The sequence below is a fragment of the Triturus cristatus genome, chromosome 3_2 (genome assembly GCF_964204655.1).
Source record: "Triturus cristatus chromosome 3_2, aTriCri1.1, whole genome shotgun sequence".
NCBI classification, from domain to species: domain Eukaryota; kingdom Metazoa; phylum Chordata; class Amphibia; order Caudata; family Salamandridae; genus Triturus; species Triturus cristatus.
Window position 1 is genome coordinate 849,676,470 of NC_140584.1, and position 21,639 is coordinate 849,698,108.

The window sequence follows — 21,639 nt, forward strand, 5'->3', positions numbered from 1 at the left end:
CAGGAAGGAGATAACACCTCCTTCCAGAGCAGGCCTCTATGGTATCATTTCCTGGTCATTGTTAGCATGTCTCCACAGGACCCCATGTGAAACCAGTAAGGGCACAGGGGACTAAAGGGAACTAAGTGGCAACTTTGTTAAAGTTACACACTGTACTGTTACATTAAGCCCAACTTCGTTCCCTAGTCAAAATTAATGTAACAAGTAGTTTGACATCTTGGATGATTCACTTTGGTCGCACCATTACAGGTCGCACCTGAGGGGTCAGCGTGTAATTTCGTGCTCGCCTATTGGGTGACAGTTTTGCATTACTATCAGAACATATGAAATACATGATCTGCCAGTGAGATCTGTTGCATCCCTGCCTTAGGACTCAATAGACCATAGAGATGACTTACACATCTGCTAGGGGGATGTCGGTAATTAAATGTAATGTAAAAGGAACTTCTAAAGCACAACTGTTACTCCAAAGTGTGTCCTGGCTCTGTGCCGTAATAATGTAGTAACTGAGAAGCGAAAAACAACAGAACAGAATTAGTTATTCAAGAAGAGCCATGTTTCCAGCTTCTACCGGAACAGAGTGGTGGAGGTAAGAAATCGTAGATCCAGCGGAAGATTGTTCCATAAAGATGGACCCAGAAAAGAAAAAGACCCATGGGTTTTTAGGGGTAGGCCGAGCATCGTGTGTGCAGCCGCATTCTGGACCACCTCCAGTCTACTAATCAGATAGTCTGGCCGGGCCCAGGTATAAAGCATTACCATAATCCAATCTAGATGTAATCAGAGCCTGGACCACCAGTTTCCTAGCTGACAAAGACAAAAAGTAATATTTTAAAACATGTCCTTACTATTGCGTTAACTTGAGCAAGAAAGAAAAGTTCACCATCAAACTTAATGCCTAGATTTTTAATAGCATTAGTGTGGATACATGGAGGAGAAGCGTCCTTGGGCCAAAAGGTCTGTCAAGGCACTTCCGATCTTAAACTGAAAAAGAGAAACTCGGTCTTTCCCGCATTGCATTTCAGTTAGTATATGGATAGCCATTGGAACACTGCAGCCAAACAATTTCTGATTTTTTCCCCGGGAAATGCTTTGTCCCTACCCCATGAAAAGAACATCTGGGTGTAGTCTGCATAAGAGACTACTTTAGCACCCAGAGTCGTTCAAGGGGGGCAAGATATATATTAAATAGTGGAGGGCTCAAAGGAGAGCCCTGCAGCACGCCCACCTTAAGGCCTAGTAGTGCGGAGGAAACAGGGGGGACACCCCACCTCTTGACCCCTATCTTCAAGGAAAGAGGCTAGTCATTCCCACGCCTGTCCTCTAATCCCAACGGACAGGAGGTGGGACAAAGGCGTTAAGTAGGAGATCGTATCGAACACAGCTGACAGATCCAGCATAATCAGCACAGCTTACCACCAGCATCAAGGGTACACCTGATAAAATCAACTACCTCCACTAGTGCAGTTTCGGTGCTATAGCTGGGGCGAAAGCCAGATTGATGTAGCAAGTCATTGCTTTCTAAGTACCGGGACAGTTGCTGATTAACATGTTTTCCCAGCACTTTGGAGAGGTGAAATTGGCTTATAATTAAACAGATCTATAACTACTACCTGTGGTATTTTTAATAATGGCACAATTTTGGCCTGTTTCCATTTCTTAGGGACAATAGACGAGGAGAGAGGTATTCAGGAGATGGTTAGCAAGAGGATTAATAGCCTCTACTCCCATGACCAAAAGATTAGTCGGGCATGGGTCAGATGGAGAGCCAGATTTAGCGGAGTGTCATGGAGATCGGATCAAAACTATCCAAGGAAAAAGTTATGTTGCAAGTCTGGTTAACTTGCTGGTTGATATTCAGACTCTCTTCTCTCCATCCTGGGAGGGGAGACTGGTTTGGATTTTTGAGATCTTGTACTGGAAGTAGTCGGCAAGTTGTTCGCACCATTCCCTGGAAGGAGACTGCTGAGTTATGCAGACTACTGGGGAAATGAAGGACTTCACTGTTTTAAAGACTTCCCTAGATTTGTTACCAGTCTTTAAAATTCTGGTTTCAAAGTACAGTTTTTTCTCTTTAAGTTTTGACAATAGGGCAATATGACTCCCTCAATTGTCTCTCCAAGTGCTGAACGCTAATTTGGCTTCTCGCAGAGTTAGTGTACGATGGAATAGAAGGTTTGGTTTGACGTGACTGTAGTATCCATTCTGGGACTAGTGCACAGGTAGTGGGTTCAATCTAGCTATCTGGAATATCAGCATCCCCACTCACATTATTTGTCAGAGAGGGTATTTTCTCTTTTAGGGCCCTATTAAAGGCCTCAGGCTGAATTTGATGAAAGGCTCTAACCACTGTAGGCGTATAGCCAGAGTTGGATGTATAGCTCTCTATTTTGGCGCACCTAAACCTAATCAAGTAATGACTAGATGAAACTAAACAGATAGGGGTACTTATAGGGGTAGATTAGTAAACATTTGATACAGAAAATGTCTAGCTTGGTGTGTAGGCAAGAATACAGTTTGGGTCATAGTCATAGCTGAGATACTTTCACACAGTGTTATTATTTCCTTTTCTTCCCCCAACTCCATGTGAACATTGAAACCGCTAGGAGAAAAACATGGGAGTATCTGAGAGCTAAGGGAGAGAAAGCATTACATAAGGAAGAAAGTAAAACACCAGCTGGGCCTGTAGGCTTATAGCATAAAGCTTCCGCTATAGATTGATTGGGAGATAAGTTAATGTAGAAACCTAGAACCTCTGCTTCATTCAAACCTACTACAGGACTGGAAGTATGAGTGAGATTTTCCCTATAGATCATGGCCATCCCCCTCCTCTGACAATCTTACAATCCTCTCTGCAAACCTTGTAGCCCTTAGGGATTGCAGAACAGATATCAGGGCCAGAGGAATCCATTAACCATGTTTTTGTTACAAATAAAACATCTAAGGTCTCTTCAGGTATCATATCAGCGCTCTAGTCAGCATGTTTAGGGAGTGAGAGGGCATTAATAGGATCTGCCGAAAAGTCTAACGTCTTACTGCTTCTTGATTTAAATGACAGACTGAAGTCTCTGCCAAGGTCCCTTGTGATCATGAGAAAGCGGCATTGAGTGCATCTGGTTTCTAGGGGGACCGAGGAGTCCAGAACAAAGCAAACGCAGGTTTGTGTACGGGCTAGCCTGTGTAGTTGATCTGAACTATAGGAATAGTTCCTTTTACCTTCAGAATCCATTTGCACATGGTGGCTGGCGTAGGACACTCCGAGAACGCTGACGGGGGCAGACTTGCCTGCCTATGGCGCATCCGCGATGCGTCTTTCTTTATATGCATCTGGGTCTGGGACACTAGAGCATGCACGCAGTCAAAAATGACGGCTCTATCTGTCCCAAAAGTAAGAAAAATGGCAGTGATGCGGAGCTCTGTGCACAGAAGCAAGATCAGATTTTAGCTGCTCCCTCCTCCCAGTTAATAGAAGCGTGAGTAATGATACAGCGTTTAAGACATGTGAAAATCAAATTCATTAAAAGACATTTAAAACAGGTGCAAACAATCTCAATACTATCAAAGTTCCCTCGGTTCCCCACCTAATGAAGTTGCATCTGCGCTGCGTCTTTCTTTATATGCACCTGGGCCCGGGACACTAGAGCGTGCACAAAGCCAAACATGGCAGCTCTAGCTGAACCAGAAGTAGGAAAAATGGTTGCGATGCCAAGCTCTGTGCAAAGAAGATAGATAAGATTTTAGCTGCTCCCTCCTCCCTGTTAACAGAAGAGTGAGTAATTATGGACAGGGTTTAAGACGTGCAAATCAAATTCATTAAAAGACATTAAAAACAGGTAAGAACAATCTCAATACTATCAAAGTTCCCTCAGGTCCCCATGGAACTCTGCCATTGAAGGGCAAAGACGGGCTAGCAGTTTAAACTTGCCTTCCAGTCGGTAAATGGAAGAGTTTTGTTTTACTTGTTTCACACGCAGGGGGCACAACCAGTGCTGCTTTCCCTGGGGGGACCCTCTAACTTACATGACCTGAGCACCTTGGGCACCATTTAGTAAGGATTTGTAGGTAAGTTAGCTTAGCCAATTTGATATATATGTTTAAGGGTAAGGGCACTGGCCCCGAGGTCTAGTTAGAAGGCCTTAGTGCAATTTCATAATAGAAAAACCAGCAGTATCAATCCAAAAACGTAGGGGTGACCATACAGAAAGAGGCATTTTTTGTACACCCCCTATGGGGGGGGGGGATAATTCATTGTATGTTTGTTGTATTTTGGTTTGCACAGTTTTCACAAAATACATACGATTTGATGAATGTAGATTTCTGAAATTCTAGGGGAGTCTTAGTTTTCTTGTCTTGGCTAATATCACAGTGCCATGAGGAAATATAAATGGACAGTGATCCAGAACTCCACAGGCGGAATGGTGGGTATGAGTTTGATACCGTGGAGCAGTACTGAGGAGGTTTTACTTTACATGTGTGTGCAATCATGGAGATAATTTGGTTGATTGTGAATCCTAGGGTACTTTGTGGTGGGGACCAATGTTGTTGTGATTTAGCAGCCAGAGATCGACTGGAGTGTTTTGTGAATGGTGGAGGTGAAATAACTTTTAGTGGGGTTGAATTTAAAAAAGCCAGCCAGTGAATGATGTATAATCCCCAGCTGACAATAAACAAAGCCAACATTTTAGAATACTTATTGTTGGTGATGGTCCATTTAAAAGAGAATGCATGTACCCATTACGAAAGGTTTTCCATAAATACTTTAAGGGTGGCGATGTCAGATGGGTTTAGAGGTTTGAGGCAGATTTAAGTGTTATTACTAGTGAATAGTTATTTCTAAACTAGACAGGCAATGTAAGCATAGAGGAGAGATGACCATTAAGAGGAATGGACAAATAAATATTAGAGGTTTCTAATGTACCCACAGAGTTATTTGTTTTTTTTTTTTTAAATGAAATTATAGCATTTTAATACCCAATAGTATCAGCCTCAAATCTAACGTAACTAGGGCTAGGCCAGACTCAGAGAAACACATCGCACCTCAAACGTCAAGTGGATTTTCTCACAGACTATTCAATATCTGAGCAGCCCCAGCTATTTCCTCCGACCCTCAGAAAAAAACAGAAAAGTCAGCAAGGGAGTGGCATCAGCACAGATTTCTTATTATTCTTCAATGCAAGTAGCAGAGTGGGAGTCTCACTTGCTAGTTGGGGTACATCCAAAAAGCTATGTCCTCTGCTTCCCTGCTGCTGTGGCACCTCTCTGCAGAAGTCCATGCAGACGATCTCCCCGCCGCTGCAGCTAAAAGCCCTCTCCTGTGACCTCAAAGAGTCAAATATGAAGGACTCCTTTATGACCAATAATCAATGCCAAATCATCGGTGCAAAATGTCTGACTGCATTATACTCCTGTGGGCTGAAATACAATGAGAAATAAACAACAACCAAGCAATGGCTGAAAGTGACTGGCCAAAGCAAACCAATGGCTAAAGGTGGCTGACCTAATGCACACTGTATGTATTTGGGTTGAAGGCATGAGCTCTAGTAGATAGAGATGATCCCATCCCTAATGGATCAGTTAGATCACTCACACCCAATCGCTGGATGAGGCCTCAACAAACATGGGGAGGCAGATCATACGAAGCAAACACAATAAGATAATGGACGGAGCGCTGAAACTTTTCAGACACTCACCCCCAGTCACAATTAGAACTGGGTTAAATCAGACATCGTTCCCATGAGGCGCAGGGTCGAGACTGATTTGCATATGGTTGGGTCCAACCTGGGGTGGAATAGTGAGCAAAAGAACAAAGGATTAAACCCAGATCTGTGACTAGGGGTGAGGGATTGAAAAGTTTCAGCACTCCGTCCATCATCTTGTTGTGCTTGCTATGTTCCCTCCAAGTGGCCACGGGTAAGCCCAGATGTGGGTCTATGGCTCACTGTGCCACTGGATTCAAGCTAGCCTGGCTGATGGGTGAAGCCACGAAACCGGTTCCAGGATACTTGTTTCTGGTCCAGGTAGGGCCTGGCAGCTCAGTATGACTGTTCCCATGAGGAGTAGGGTCAAGACTGATTTACATATGGCTGGGTCCAAACTGGGGCGACATAGAACAATGTATTAAACCCAGATCTGTGACTGGGGGTGAGTGGTTGAAAAGTTTCAGCACTCCGTCCATCATTTTCTTGTGTTTGCAGAGACTGCTCTTACTCCATTAACCTTTCTTCAGCCACTCCTATACCATTTACAAATACAAAATAATGTATTCAGATAGGCAATATTTAAAATACAATCTTGGGGTGAATTATTTCTCTTTGAATATTCTGGGTTCCCAAACACAGGCAGGGATACTCTGTTACTGAAAATAAAAAGATCCCATGAAGGAGAACAAACATCTTAGAAGCAGAGCTCTTTTGCACATCCTTCAAAATAAGGAAAGAAGTTAAAATATGCAGGTCAGTTGGAGCCAGTGCAACAAATTGGTTAAAGCAAATGTTTATCTAGGATTTTTTTTTTTTTCTTCAAAAACAGACCTGCTCCCAGGCGTGTTGTCTCTAGGTCCAGCTGGTCATTCCTGAACACCACATCATGCAGCTCTGACATAGACTCTGCCAGCTTATTACACATCTAAAAAATAAATATTGGTTCTAGTGAGAGGAGAGCATAAACAAGGAAGTAAAGCAAGCTGCTAAGCACTGCTAATCTATATGTAACAATAGGTATTGTTAGAGAAGTCCAAAGATAAAATATTAAAAGTACCAACAGCCAGGCATGGGAAAGAGAATGGGGGCCACAACAGGTCCAGTTAAGAAAAAAAGTCATGAGAAGTCCAGAATGTCTTACTCCAACACATCTGAGTCAAGAATACAAGAAATTAGTCCCCCATAGCTGGGTGGGGGGGAGGGGGGGGGGCTAGAATTACAAAATATCGTAAGGACAGATGCCAGGAGTTTGAAGAGACCCAACAACCATAAGTCAAATGGTGCCTGACTACTTGTGAATTTACTACAGGCTAGATGTATTCTGCATTGAGTCGGTGACTGGCTCAGAGCATAGACAATCGCAAAAGAAAAACAACAGAAGCTAGCAAAAAAGCCTAACATTCTGAGCAGTGACTATTCAGGTTCAGTATGGGTGCCAATAGTGAGCAAAGGAAAAACAGTAGTAAATCACCACCACAGAGGAAAAAATGTTTTGAAGCAAAAGGCGGCCAGACATGAAGAGGGATGCAGGGAGGAAGTGGAGGAATCTGCCATGTGAACCAAGACGAAGGATAGATACAAACGCCAACTAAGCCTGGGGCTCTACTAAAACGAATTCAATTTCAAGAAGCATACAGCTTAAGGGTCCCACTTGCCTTCTGCTTCTCCAGGATGGCCTGATCCATATCGTATCTCAAGGCAGCCTGTTCCTGAAGCACTGTTTGCATGCGCTCCGTCATCTGATTCATAATGTGCAGGTGACGATTCAAGAGCTCCTGAGATTCTTTACACTGTGGGTGGAAAACGGGTTATGGTCAAACATTTACACACAGTCAATCACTCCAACATATGTTGGGAAATCTAGGTCTTAGAGCACCAAGTCATAAATATGGAGTTTTTTCTCAAAAAGTTGTAGGATGCACATAAAAGAAATAAATGCCTGGTCTCCTAAGCTGCTGATATTGGATCGACAATATTCTATCACTTACATTATGCACCCAATCAAAGAATCTCTGGTTGTGGGTTCGCTCTGCATCTTGCTGTAATCTAATGGAGGTGACCAAGAGCTTTACAGTGGGTTCCATTTCCATGAACAATATCAGAATAGAAAGCAAAAAAGCAAGATTTACAATGGTATGGTGTTCTATCAAGAGTAAGAAGTCCCTATGAAGTGATTGCAATGTGGGTGTCTTAAGTGAGCTATATCTAATTAGCAACTGATGAACATCATCAGAGAAAGTGTTATTGAAACAGCACACTTGGTGCCTTGGTGTAACACCGCACTTAACACTGCTTCACTCATTTCTGGGTACTTCCGGTACAGCAGGCTTCCTCACTCTGCTGCTTTATCAACAGAAGCACCTCTATACTGCCTCAAAAGAATTTGTTTTGTACAACCACACAAGGCAATATCTAAACATATGCTTCTAATATGGAGCACATGGCACCTCAACTGGTCCCTCTACAAAACTAATACAGCCAACCTCCAGCTAACTCCTAACAAATGTGCATGGTAAATTACTTTAAAGTGCCAACCTGTATCATTCATCACACCTTAGATAACTATGCCAAAGATCTGTGCCAATCTCCACGTTTGAGAGCCATAAGGAATGTTTCACACACCTCAAAACTTGGTATATCATGATTCACTAGACACTGTCCCAGCCAAGAGAGTTTCAGCATGTAAATATCTAAGATAAGGCAAACAAACTGTATATGCAAGATATTGGATAAGGCATGCTCCATCAGGTTTTCAGTTAATTGGACAATGCTGCAGCACTAAATGACCAGACTAGTGCTAGATGCACATTACAAGAGTGACAAGCAGCATCAAAAATGTATGGGTAACTGTGACTGGTTTCTCAGAATCACGACACCAACCTGCGCCTGCATTAAATCCCGGTCAGCTTTCATATTCAGACAGAGATCCTGGCTGCTCTGGATGCATTTGATGACATCTTTTTGCCTGTGGAGCTGAGGAAAAGTAGAAACTTCAGGTAAGCAATAGGTCATATCACATATGGCAGATGGGATCATGTGAAACATTTTATATAGATATATTCAAATTCAATTCAAATTTCAAAGCTTTATTCGACAGCAAGTCATAAAAGCATGTAAACATCCTAACCCATACTATAAATACTACTAGATAAAAATCATTATTGTTAAAAACTCATTAAACCATGATGCTGTCGATTACAAAGTTAAAACTATCAACAACAATAAATTAAAACATTTCAGATATAAACATGATTCTTAAAATTTATCATTATACATTAATCGGTGTCAGAGGTTCATTGATAGGTTCTGAAGGCTTTAAAGTGCGAAAGCGTATAATCCAGGCCCACCCTAAAAATTTTGCGACAGCAATTGCCATACAAGGTGTACAGTCTGATTCGAGTATTCTTAAGGCCTCTTTACAACTACGTGTCCCCATATTTGTGCACACTGGTTTTAACCACTTACGTCGGGGGCTAGTGTACAGAGGACATCCGAACAGCAGATGACAAATATCCTCAATCAGATATTTACAACAGTGACACTTGTTGTCCTGGATAGGTGACCATTTAGAAGTGAACGCTTTTACAGGGAGAGTCCCAATTCTAAACTGAAAATACAATTTTCTATCGGAGACCCTTTCTATAATATCCCAGTAGGCTTCACAAGATGGTAAGGGTTTAATATCGAGGAAGCGATCTGTTAACTTAGCGTGTGGACCAGAACTGTTAGCAGACATTAAAGTCAAATCCCAGTAAATTTTTTTGATGGTTGACTTTGGTGGGAAGCTTGAGCCATTTGGGACATCCCATAGATAGTCTAGTTCCAGCTTTAGTAACAGGCTCCTGATTTCCTTTAGCCATAGGATGGAATGGAAGCGGTCTACCCTGATGATGTCCTTCAGGGCGGTAGCATAATGGGCTAATTCGGGGGTTGACATGATCAGTCTCCAATAAAGTAGGGGACGTAGCCGTGCTATGTCCTCTATTTTTTTTCTGCCCAAGTCATATGCGAGCGGGACGGTTGGTGTACTTTGGGGAACCCCTGCTAAGCAGCGTAAGAACTTGTTCTCTGCCAATCTTAATTGTTGCAAGTTAGTGAAACCCCACAGTTCCGAGCCATACAAAGAGGCACTTATGACTTTCATGTTGTAAATTTCTAAGGCAGGAGTAATAGGCTTGGTTAAGGAAAGTTTATGCTTAGAAGCAATTGCGCCCGCCAACTGATGGAATTTTAAAGCAGCCATATCAATATGACTTTTCCAGCTCATATTGCTCTGGAGAGATATTCCTAGGTATGTAAATGCCTCAACCTGTTCTAGTGGGATACCGTTAAACTTAATTGCACCTTTGAAAGTTTTCCGTGGATTCAGGGACATTAATTTAGTTTTGGAAGTGTTTATGTCGAGTCCACGTGCTTCGCAGAAATCTCCAAATGCGTTTATTGCCTTCTGCAACCCACTCGGTGTCCTGGAAACTATCAGCGTGTCGTCCGCAAACATGAGGACTGGCACGCAAGCCCCTGCTAATACCGGAGCGTCCGTGGGGGAACTGCTAAGATGGTCTACTATGCCGTTGATGAATATTGAAAACAGCGTGGGTGCCAGAACATATATATATATATATATATATATATATATATATATATATTACCTACTGGCGGTCGCCAGTAGGTAGTTATAGTTAGGACCACGTTTCCATAGGAAATCCTCAACATTCTATTTTGAATAACTTTGGCGCCGGTCGACGAATCCTCGCGAATTTTTCAAAATAGGTGGGGCGCTACGCTCCGCTCCTACCCTGAAAGTCTCGGGGGGATTCGTCAAGCGGGGGCTGAGATAAAAGGGGGGTCCCAAAACGCGTTTTTCCCATGCATTTTTCCATAGGACCTTTAGACAGGGCTACAGCCCGAACGGCTGAACAGAATTACTAGAAATTTGGCAGAGAGGTAGTCCTCAGGTCAAGGAAGTGCCTTTTGTAGGTTTGGTGTAAATCTGTTCAGTAGATTCTGAGAAAATAGCCTTTAAATCAATATATATATCTGAGCCAGCTTACGGTGCGCTTACGGTACGCTTACCGTACGCGTACGGTGGCGTGCGCGAGCGCGATTCTGATTGGCTCTTAGATCTTAGTAAACATTCGAATCGGCCGAAACCAGGAAGCGGCGGCCGCCATTTTCTCTCTCGCACTGAGAGTTAGGTTGTAAAATAAAGCCAAAAAACATGTAAAGGGGCTGTTTAGACAGCTCCCACACACATAGCCATTATTATTATTAAAATTATTATTAAAAGGCTCTTATATAGCGCATGGCTACTCGGGAGCATCCCAGCGCTTAAGACTAACCAAGCAGAGATGGGTTAAAAATGAAGAGTTATTTTAACTAGTTTTTTGGAAACAGAAGAGTCTTTAACTTTTTTCGAAAGACAAGGAGGTTAGGCTCTTGGCGGAGAGGTGGGGGAAGAGCATTCCACAGCCCAGCCGCGTTGTGCGAGAACAGGCGACCTCCTGTGCGGGATCTGCTGATCCTAGGAACTGTCAGCAGATTTTGTTGGTTCGAGCGAAGATTCCTGGTAGGATTGTAAGGTCTGATCATATCATCTAGAATGGGGGGGCCACTCCCATAGAGTGTTTTATGGACCGTGCAGAGGGTCTTAAAATAGATTCGCTCCTTTATGGGGAGCCAATGCAAGGTGCCAAGTGCGGGCCTGGCTGATGTACGATGGCTAGTGCCCGTGAGTAGCCGTGCTGCGGAATTCTGGACAACCTGAAGTTGCCGGATAACCGACACGGGGGCTCCAAGATAGAGCGCATTTCCATAATCCAACCTGGATAGAACAAGGGACTGGACAATGGTTTTCTTTGCTGCCTCGGGTAACTGAGGAAGGATTTTCCGGATTGTTTTCAGCAGTCCGAAACAAGTGGCTACTGTTTTCCTTGCCTGGATCTTAAATGACAACTCTGCATCCAACCAGAAGCCGAGACTCTTTATCTCGGTCTTTGGAGTGGGTCCTGGACCCATACAGGCGGGCCAATGTATCGAGTTGTCAAATGTGGCTCGTTTTCCTAGAAGCATCAGCTCCGTTTTACCTCCATTCAATTTCAGGTGGGACAGGTCCATCCAGTTTGCTACTGCCTCCAGGCAGTGACAGAGCCTGGAGGGGGAGGATTCCAACTGATTAAGAGAAACAACTAGCTGGGCGTCGTCAGCATAGCTTACCAGTTGGATCCCAAAGGAGGCAACTACTTCTGCCAGGGGCGCCATATAAACATTAAACAGTGTGGGGCTGAGGGAGGAGCCCTGTGGCACCCCACACTGTAATGGCATTGATGGAGAGCAGCTATTTTCTGTAAAGACCTTAAAGGATCTGTCACCAAGAAAGGACTCCAACCACATGAGTGCCCTGTCTTTGACGCCCAGTTTTTTAAGACGAGACAGGAGGACACGGTGGTTCACCGTGTCGAAGGCGGCACTGAGGTCCAGGAGGATAATGGCCGCGCTGCCACCTGCGTCCAGAATCCTCATGGAATCCTCAACCACCCTCAGCAGTGCCGTCTCCGTGCCCTGTCCTTTCCGAAACCCAGTTTGGGTTGGGTGGAGCAGGTTATGGGTCTCCAGAAAGGATGCTAGTTGTTTATTTACCCATTTCTCTGCGAGTTTACTGATGCCGGGGAGCAGGGAAATGGGACGATAATTGGAAAAGTCCTGGGGGTCGAGATGAGGCTTTTTTAACAGGGCCTTAACCATTGCCAGTTTCCAGTCTTGGGGTACCCTTCCTAATTCAAGTGAGGTGTTAACTAGATGGATAATGTATGTACTGATGTTGGATAAGGCTAACTTTAGAATATTCATAGGGACAGGATCTAGCGGGGAGCCGCTTTTTACAGAGTTGAAAAGCGTGGGCAACAATTCAGTACTGAGGGGGGAAAAGGAAGGGAGGCAAGGCAGAATAATATCTGTATCATCTGGCAAAGAGAGGATGGATTCTTCAAGAGGTAGAGGGGGGAGGGACAGGAGGATCTTTTGAATTTTTTCAGCAAAGAAATTCGCCAGATTAATGCAGTGAGCATCAGCCTCCTCCGTGCAGAGTGGTAAAGATGGCGGGTCAGGGGCTTTTAACAGGGATTTAGCTATCTTGAACATCTCTCTTGGGGCATTAGCTGAGATCTCTATTTTTTCTGCATAAAAGATGGATTTGGCCACGTTAAGAGCAGATTTATATTTTTTTAGAGAGAGTTTGTATTTAGTTTTTTTCTCTTCCACAAAGTGTTTTCTCCACTGTCTCTCCAACCGTTTACATTCTTGTTTTAGGGGCCTTAGCTCAGAAGTGAACCAAGGTTGTTTAGTAGAGGCTTTCTTTTTGGAGATGTTTGTTTTAGGAAGCACCCTATCCAATGATGATTCAATCCATTGGTTAAAGTCCATATTAGCCCTGTCAATGTCCTGATCGACCTGAGGTTCACTTGTATTCAGTGCCTCTGCCCATTCGTTCATTTTTAATTTCGTCCACCGCCTACTCAGAATTTTACTGGGCGGTTCTGTTAGACCGGGTGTGGGCGTATTCCATATGAAGGGGATGACCATATGATCTGTCCAGGGGGTGGGGTATGGCTCTGCTGATGTTAAGTCCACAATATTGGAAAATATGGGGTCTAAAAGGTTCCCTTTAGAGTGGGTAGGGTGTGAGACTATCAAATTCAGTTCACATGCCGCAAGATCTTTAGTTAATTCTGTGGCGGTGGTGTCTGAGGGATTATTGAAATGAAGATTCAGGTCTCCTAGTACTATAAAATTTGAGACCCTGCTAGCTAACTCTATGGTTGATTCAATGATTCCTTTCGGAAATTGTCCAATAGCGCCAGGTGGACGGTAGATCAGAAGTCCAGAAAATGACACTTCTGGGGATAAAGTGATGGCAAATTGTGCGCTTTCACAGTCAGGGATGGAGCTGTCGATCATACGACAAATTAAGTGCTCCCTGTATACTATGGCTATCCCTCCTCCAACTTTGAGTTGTCTGTCCCTACATTGGATCAGATATCCAGGAGGAAGGGCCTGAACAATATCTGGACCGGACGTGGATCCCAACCACGTTTCAGTTAAAAAAAGAATGTCAAGTCCGAGATCTTGAATTAACAAGAAGATTTCAGTGGCATGTTTGGGTAATGAGCGGCAATTGACCAAAGCCATTTTCAGGATGCCTTCTGGATTAGTAGTATTAATATCCGCTTCCGTGGTTCTAAACGGGCAGTGTTGACAGAAGGGACGATCCGTCGCAGGATTTATAGAATGAGTGCAAGGGGGCAGCGAGACACTCCTCAATGCAAGGAGAGCCAGGCGGGAGTATGTCTGTGAGCAGCTGGGAGATTGGTCAGAGGTTCTGGTCCCTGAGCCCGACCGAGCGCGAACGGGCGCAAACGGGCTTACCTCTGGCGAACCTCCGGCGCAGGTCCGGCGCGTCCGCTGCCCGCGTCCGCTGCGCGGAGGCATAGCTGACCGTTTATGTAGAGCGACTAGAGCGCTCGTCCAATAGCGCCCAACCTAAGATGGCCGCCAACTACAGCAACCCGGGACCCGGTGAACTAAGCCTCGAGGACGGCCAAGCCCCACCTGGGAAGCGGGGAAGAGTGATGAGGTGCTAGCGTGTCCTGGGCATTAATATCAGCCCCTAAAATGTGCAAAATGTAGCTCAAAGGGGGGGGAGCGGACACAAAGGGAAATTCAATAAAACAATTGCAATGAGCAGTTTAAAAGTTTTTTAAGAAGCGTTTTTTAGCAAGCGACCGCTCAGGAGCAGCCTTAGGGGTCTGTGCAAGGTAATCTCCCGATTTAGAGCAAAGCCCCTCCTTATGTAGAGCGACTAGAGCGCTCGTCCAATAGCGCCCAACCTAAGATGGCCGCCAACTACAGCAACCCGGGACCCGGTGAACTAAGCCTCGAGGACGGCCAAGCCCCACCTGGGAAGCGGGGAAGAGTGATGAGGTGCTAGCGTGTCCTGGGCATTAATATCAGCCCCTAAAATGTGCAAAATGTAGCTCAAAGGGGGGGGAGCGGACACAAAGGGAAATTCAATAAAACAATTGCAATGAGCAGTTTAAAAGTTTTTTAAGAAGCGTTTTTTAGCAAGCGACCGCTCAGGAGCAGCCTTAGGGGTCTGTGCAAGGTAATCTCCCGATTTAGAGCAAAGCCCCTCCTTATGTAGAGCGACTAGAGCGCTCGTCCAATAGCGCCCAACCTAAGATGGCCGCCAACTACAGCAACCCGGGACCCGGTGAACTAAGCCTCGAGGACGGCCAAGCCCCACCTGGGAAGCGGGGAAGAGTGATGAGGTGCTAGCGTGTCCTGGGCATTAATATCAGCCCCTAAAATGTGCAAAATGTAGCTCAAAGGGGGGGGAGCGGACACAAAGGGAAATTCAATAAAACAATTGCAATGAGCAGTTTAAAAGTTTTTTAAGAAGCGTTTTTTAGCAAGCGACCGCTCAGGAGCAGCCTTAGGGGTCTGTGCAAGGTAATCTCCCGATTTAGAGCAAAGCCCCTCCTTATGTAGAGCGACTAGAGCGCTCGTCCAATAGCGCCCAACCTAAGATGGCCGCCAACTACAGCAACCCGGGACCCGGTGAACTAAGCCTCGAGGACGGCCAAGCCCCACCTGGGAAGCGGGGAAGAGTGATGAGGTGCTAGCGTGTCCTGGGCATTAATATCAGCCCCTAAAATGTGCAAAATGTAGCTCAAAGGGGGGGGAGCGGACACAAAGGGAAATTCAATAAAACAATTGCAATGAGCAGTTTAAAAGTTTTTTAAGAAGCGTTTTTTAGCAAGCGACCGCTCAGGAGCAGCCTTAGGGGTCTGTGCAAGGTAATCTCCCGATTTAGAGCAAAGCCCCTCCTTATGTAGAGCGACTAGAGCGCTCGTCCAATAGCGCCCAACCTAAGATGGCCGCCAACTACAGCAACCCGGGACCCGGTGAACTAAGCCTCGAGGACGGCCAAGCCCCACCTGGGAAGCGGGGAAGAGTGATGAGGTGCTAGCGTGTCCTGGGCATTAATATCAGCCCCTAAAATGTGCAAAATGTAGCTCAAAGGGGGGGGAGCGGACACAAAGGGAAATTCAATAAAACAATTGCAATGAGCAGTTTAAAAGTTTTTTAAGAAGCGTTTTTTAGCAAGCGACCGCTCAGGAGCAGCCTTAGGGGTCTGTGCTGTGCATGTTGAGGGAGTCCCCAAAGACCCCCCAAGGCCAAAAATGCAATTGTTATTTTTTCGCTAATTTCGCCGATTACGCTTACCGTACGCGTACGGTAAAAAATTATTAAAAAAAAAAAAAAACTATCCACACTCTCCCCACCCCGTGTGCAATTGGTGGCCGTAGGCCACCAAATGTACATGGCTTATAAGAGGTGTAATAAACTAAAATATTTTAAACAAAAATAATAAAAGAAAAAATTATCCACACTCTCGCCACCCCGTGTGCAAATGGTGCCCGAAGGGCACCATTTGTGCATGGCTTATAAAAATTCCGAAAAATTTAAATATTACCTTTCAAAACGAAGTGCATCATATGTCCTCCATGTGCGCACGGTGCGCGAAGCGCATCGTGCGTACATGGCCCATCTAGCGTAACGTGGGCACGCGGTGCGCGTAGCGCACCGCGTGCCCACCGTGCGTGCACGGCACTAACTGCGTAAAGTGGGCGCGCACGCCACGAATGGCGTAAAGTAACTTAGCATTTAAAAAACCGTACAAATTCACTGAAAAAACCATAGGTTTCACACACGTTATAGTTAGGAATTAGCATTTAAAAAACCTTGCAAATTCACTGAAAAAACCATAGGTTTCACACATGTTATAGTTAGCGGAAATTTTACTGATAAAAAACCAGTGAAATTCCCCCGTTATAGTTAATGCAGGCAACTATAACTCACGCGACCGCAATCTTCTGCTGATGACATATGTGTCTTTATGAAAAAAAAAAATTTGTAATATATGTATAGCTAAAAATGTATGGAAGAAGACATGGGCAAATAAGTGTCTAAATACAGTATTAGCATCAGCAGAGGATTGCACACGGGGTGGAGAGAGTGTGGATAATTTTTTCTTTTATTATTTTTGTTTAAAATATTTTAGTTTATTACACCTCTTATAAGCCATGTACATTTGGTGGCCTACGGCCACCAATTGCACACGGGGTGGGGAGAGTGTGGATAGTTTTTTTTTTTTAATAATTTTTTACCGTACGCGTACGGTAAGCGTAATCGGCGACACAGGGGATTTTCTACGCAAAATAAGGAGCGTAACATGGCAAGAGGGATATTGGATGTTAGCCTTGGACATTACATCCCTCTATACAAGCATCAGGCATGAGGACGGGCTAAATGCTGTAAGACAATATATTTTACAAAGACCGTTGCATTACAAGGACCATAGCGATATGCTTCCGGAAATGTTGGAATACTGCCTCAGAAAAAACATTTTTATGTATAACAACTTGCTCTACCAGCAGCTGAGGGGCGTAGCAATGGGGGCCAGTTTCTCCCCCAGCTATGCCTGTTTGCATATGGGTAGCACTATATCGGCTGCACTATATTGATGACTTTTTTGTCTTATGGAATGGCACTAAAGATCAGGCTGAAAAGTTTGTTACAGAGATCAATGAAAATGCCCTAAACCTCAATTTCACTGTCACCATGAGCGAGTCATCTATTATGTTTCTTGACACTGAAGAATATATAGCCAACAACAGCATTGAAACTAGGCTCTATAGAAAAGAAACCGCTGGCAATTCGATCTTACACGCTGGGAGTGCTCGCTCGCCACATTTGATTAACAGTATCACATATGGGGAAATGCTACGTCTCAGAAGAATATGTAGCAATGAGGCAGACCTTAGGCAGGCACAACTCATTAGCAAATGTAGATTCCAGGAGAGGGGTTACAGCAATCATACTATAGATAGTGCAATCACTAAGTGAATGAGGCACAACAGAATGGAACTTCTTAATGACAAAGCGGTAACTGAACCGATAGAACCTCAAAACACATTAGCTGACAATTCAGCACAACGAATAACACCAAAGCCTTTTAGGTTCATCATGGGCTACAGCAAACACTCTAACCTTTACATTATCATCACCAAAAATTGGCCGACTGTACTCAGTGATCCAGTCATAGGTCCCACCCTTCCGAAGAGAGTATCTATCACACATAGTAGGGCCCCCTCTATGAGGGACAGGTTAGTCAACACTAGTCCAGAGGTAATGGACAAAACCTCTTGGTTGCAGACCAATAGTGGATTTTACAAGTGCAAGACATGCACCCATGGAGTCAATATGAAAACCTACACTGACCCCTTCAGTGACAGGGAGCACAAGATTAGTAAAGTTCTAACATGCAAAACTGAGTACGCCATATATGTTTTGATCTGTCCTTGCGGATCCAAATATGTCGGCAACACCAAACTGGCCGTACATAAGCGTATTTTACAACATCTTTGTGCCATTTCTAATCAAGACAATACATACCCCGTGGCCAGGCATTTCAGGGAGGTCCACAACAGTGACAACAGTGGACTCAAATATTTTGTCATTGATGCCATTTCACCCAATAGAAGGGGAGGTGACAGGGAATCCAAAGTTCGTCAGTTGGAAACACGTTACATTCTCCAACTAGATTCCAAGACCCCAGGTGGCCTAAACATCACTGAGGACCTACATACTTGTCTGGGCTAAATATTCTTTTGCCCACCTGGTAGAAAATAATGTCGGGCCCTATGTCAATTATTCCAACTAGACTCCGTAGGGACCAGTTCCAATTGCATTTTGTCCTTGTTTGACCCATAGGCCATGTGATAATGTTGTGGCTCTTTTATGTCCAAGTATTTATATTTTTATATGAATGTTATGTGACTATAATTCAATCGGTTTTAGATTTACATATATTTATATTTTTATATTTACATACAAGCATTTTATTGAGGTAACATTAGCACTGGGTCCTACTGATTGCAAGATTTAGGCATACCTGATTACACACTATTGCCAGATATCCCCGGTGGACACTTTGGGGTCAAGCATAAGTCCATTCAAGTGGATGAGGCCTCTACGATAGGATAACTGTCCATTAATCCTCAGGGCCGACCCCTTCAATCTTCGCACTTGGCATCAGTAACAGAGACTGGTATGGTTTAGTGACATAAGTAAGGGCCATTCCAACATAGTAAGATATCATTAGACATTATCTAAGCTGTGTCTATTCGGTTTATGATTTTGAATAACTTAAATACGATATACATTCTATTTTTTAATATGTGGAACTGGGATATATATACAAAAAACTTCAGCAAATGTTTTTAACAGTAACTTTTCATCACTAGATTTTTACATTTTTATACGCACGTGTGATGACTATACAGATCTTATCTCTGGTTATATAGGGCAAGGGATTCACTGACCAATTGGATTTAACCTGCTATACTACAGATACGCAATTATTAGCGGGATTTTAGCTAGACATACTTTATCCGGTGGAAATACGTTTTTTGTAATATGGCCAATATTATTAAGATTGGTTTCTATTTACATGCATTTAGGCAAGAATATGTATACAATGAGTGTGAGTTTATTTTGCACACTAGCTAATTTTGTACAGGACATGTTCAACTGCATATTTTTTTGCTCTTTGCACATGAGTAATGTTTACATTGATTATGTTTTACTAAATGCTTTTTGGCTCATGTAAATCATTTAGTCCCACAACTGGGGACATACAGCCTGTCTTACAGGTTAGAATGTGATGGTAATTGTATTACCATCCATTAATTTTGTAGCCAAACGGTAAAGAATGCATTTATGCTGCTATAGTGGTTAACACTAGCATTTTTTGCACACGAGCAATTTTTGCACTCATTTTGCATGTTTGCACAGCAATCTGCTTTTAGCAATTACGCTACACTTTGTACTTTCCAATGTGTTCCAAGGTATATAACCTATTATGATTTTATTAATATTTATTTCCACTAATGTCAAAAAGATGAACAGTGTATTTTATAATGTATATTGCATTGAAGATTGGTCATAACGTGAATACCATCTGCATTCACATTTAAACCATGACTGGGATTTTCTTTATGTCTATCATTATGCCTCCCATGTAGTTGGTCTGTAATTAGCATTGTCACTTTAAATTTGGAGCTCACTACCATTGCATTGTCATGTGAACAAGGCTCGGACGAGCCGAAACGTTATGGCGACGTACTAGGAACAAATAAACTCTTTTGCACTACCAATTGGTCTGTGTCCGTTGTGCTGGAGGCGTAGGCGACTAACCTGCTGTCTTAACACGGAGTCTAAGATATATGTCTTTTTTTTTTAAAGCATCTCCGCACTGAATGATGATAAAACACAGTGCATCTAACAATTCACAATAAAGAATTATCGGGACTTGTACTATTTTTTTAAATTTCGTTGTCTCATATCCACGAAAAGCTAGTTCATATGGATGTGCACAATTTCTCAAAATATAATTCAGATTAACTTTTCATAGCAGCACTTAAAATAGCAAAGGAACATTGAACCCTACTGGGAAGAACACATTATGGTATAAATACAGTAATTAAAGAGCAAAATGAAGTTACTTTTTAGGGATATTGAACTACTTTTGCTCGTTAAGCTCCTTCCCATTATTAGCTAGTGGGTACCAGGGAACAAGTGGCAGGATTGTGAACTACTCCCATAACTGTTCAGTCTAGTTTTGTGAGCCAAGTACTGCATATGTGCACTGCCCTTCTGTTTTCTTCTGAGAGTTTTCAGACATCTGGCCAAAGGTTTCCAACAGTGCTGATGGGAAAGGGTATATTGAATAGGGCTAACAGTCACCCAAATTGTAAATGTATCTGACTTCAGCGTCCTGACCATGTCACATTCTCAACATGGGGGTAGATTTGATAGAATTAAGAATGGGAAAATTAGGAAAAAGGTCAATTTAGGCCTAGGCAAACAACTTACAAAGAACTGCCTGGCTCTGGATGAACATGTCATGGCTCTGAGCCTGAAGGGTGCCTCAGATGGAGAGTCTGCCCAATGTACCCTATGTTGCCTTAGCTGCAGCTAGACTGGCATCATTGTTATCATAAGTAACACTGTCGTTCTAAGAAATGAAGAGTATGTATTATGCAGAACCATCTTCAATACCAATTGCATGATCTACAAAGCCACCAAATAAGGTGGCAGAAGGAATGTTTGAATTAAGTTCAGCCACTGGCAATTGCTAGAGCTGCATTCCAGGCAATATATTATTGCCCAATATGCCACTCTAGACAGAGACCAGCCATTTGCAGATTAATCTTAGCTCTTCTTCAATAGGAACAATCCAGGGAAAGTACCAGGCCTCCTGTGGTAAATCTGCAACAGTAACGATAAAGCACTTCCTTCATGGGTTGTGTCCCCCTTGGGCACTACATTGCTTAGTTCTTTGTCAATTTATATGATGAAAATAAACGAAAATTTAAGCATCAAGTTCTTTATTTTTTATTCTTCAATTTTCTTCATCTATCATGTTGGAGTTCATTCGTTAATTCAATAACTCATGGTATATGGACTAATACTTTATCCATCGAATGCATTTCGGGATGTATAAAAACCCTTCATCAGGGATTAGTCCTAGGATTTAAATAATAATAACATGAGGAATTGTCATTCATTCTATATTACCAAAACGTAAGTCTTTGTGCATATATTCAATATTCAATGCATTTTCGTTGCTCAACTCATTATGTTCTATGTTTAAATAAAGCTTTGAATAAAAGATTGAAATAATTTGTAACACTTAGGAAGTTTAAAGGATAAAGCAGCAGGGTTTTAAGTGAGTGCACAGCCTGGACTTGTCACTTGTCAGTAATGAAAGTATTGCCCACCTCAGATGGCCAGCTGCTTAAGTGACCACAAATATAAC

General features: G+C 43.3%; 1 protein-coding gene across 4 annotated transcripts in view; it reads right to left on the bottom strand.

Annotated features, from left to right (window-relative positions):
- SPAG5 (sperm associated antigen 5) overlaps window positions 1-21,639 on the bottom strand; it is a 577,046-nt gene that overhangs the window by 491,499 nt on the left and 63,908 nt on the right. For all 4 annotated transcript variants that reach the window (XM_085649122.1, XM_085649121.1, XM_085649120.1 and 1 more), the window contains 3 exons: window positions 8,580-8,672; window positions 7,355-7,489; window positions 6,531-6,624 (listed from right to left, as the gene is read on the bottom strand). In XM_085649122.1, the coding sequence (XP_085505248.1) occupies window positions 6,531-6,624; window positions 7,355-7,489; window positions 8,580-8,672 (322 nt within the window). The remainder of the gene's footprint in view (window positions 1-6,530; window positions 6,625-7,354; window positions 7,490-8,579; window positions 8,673-21,639) is intronic.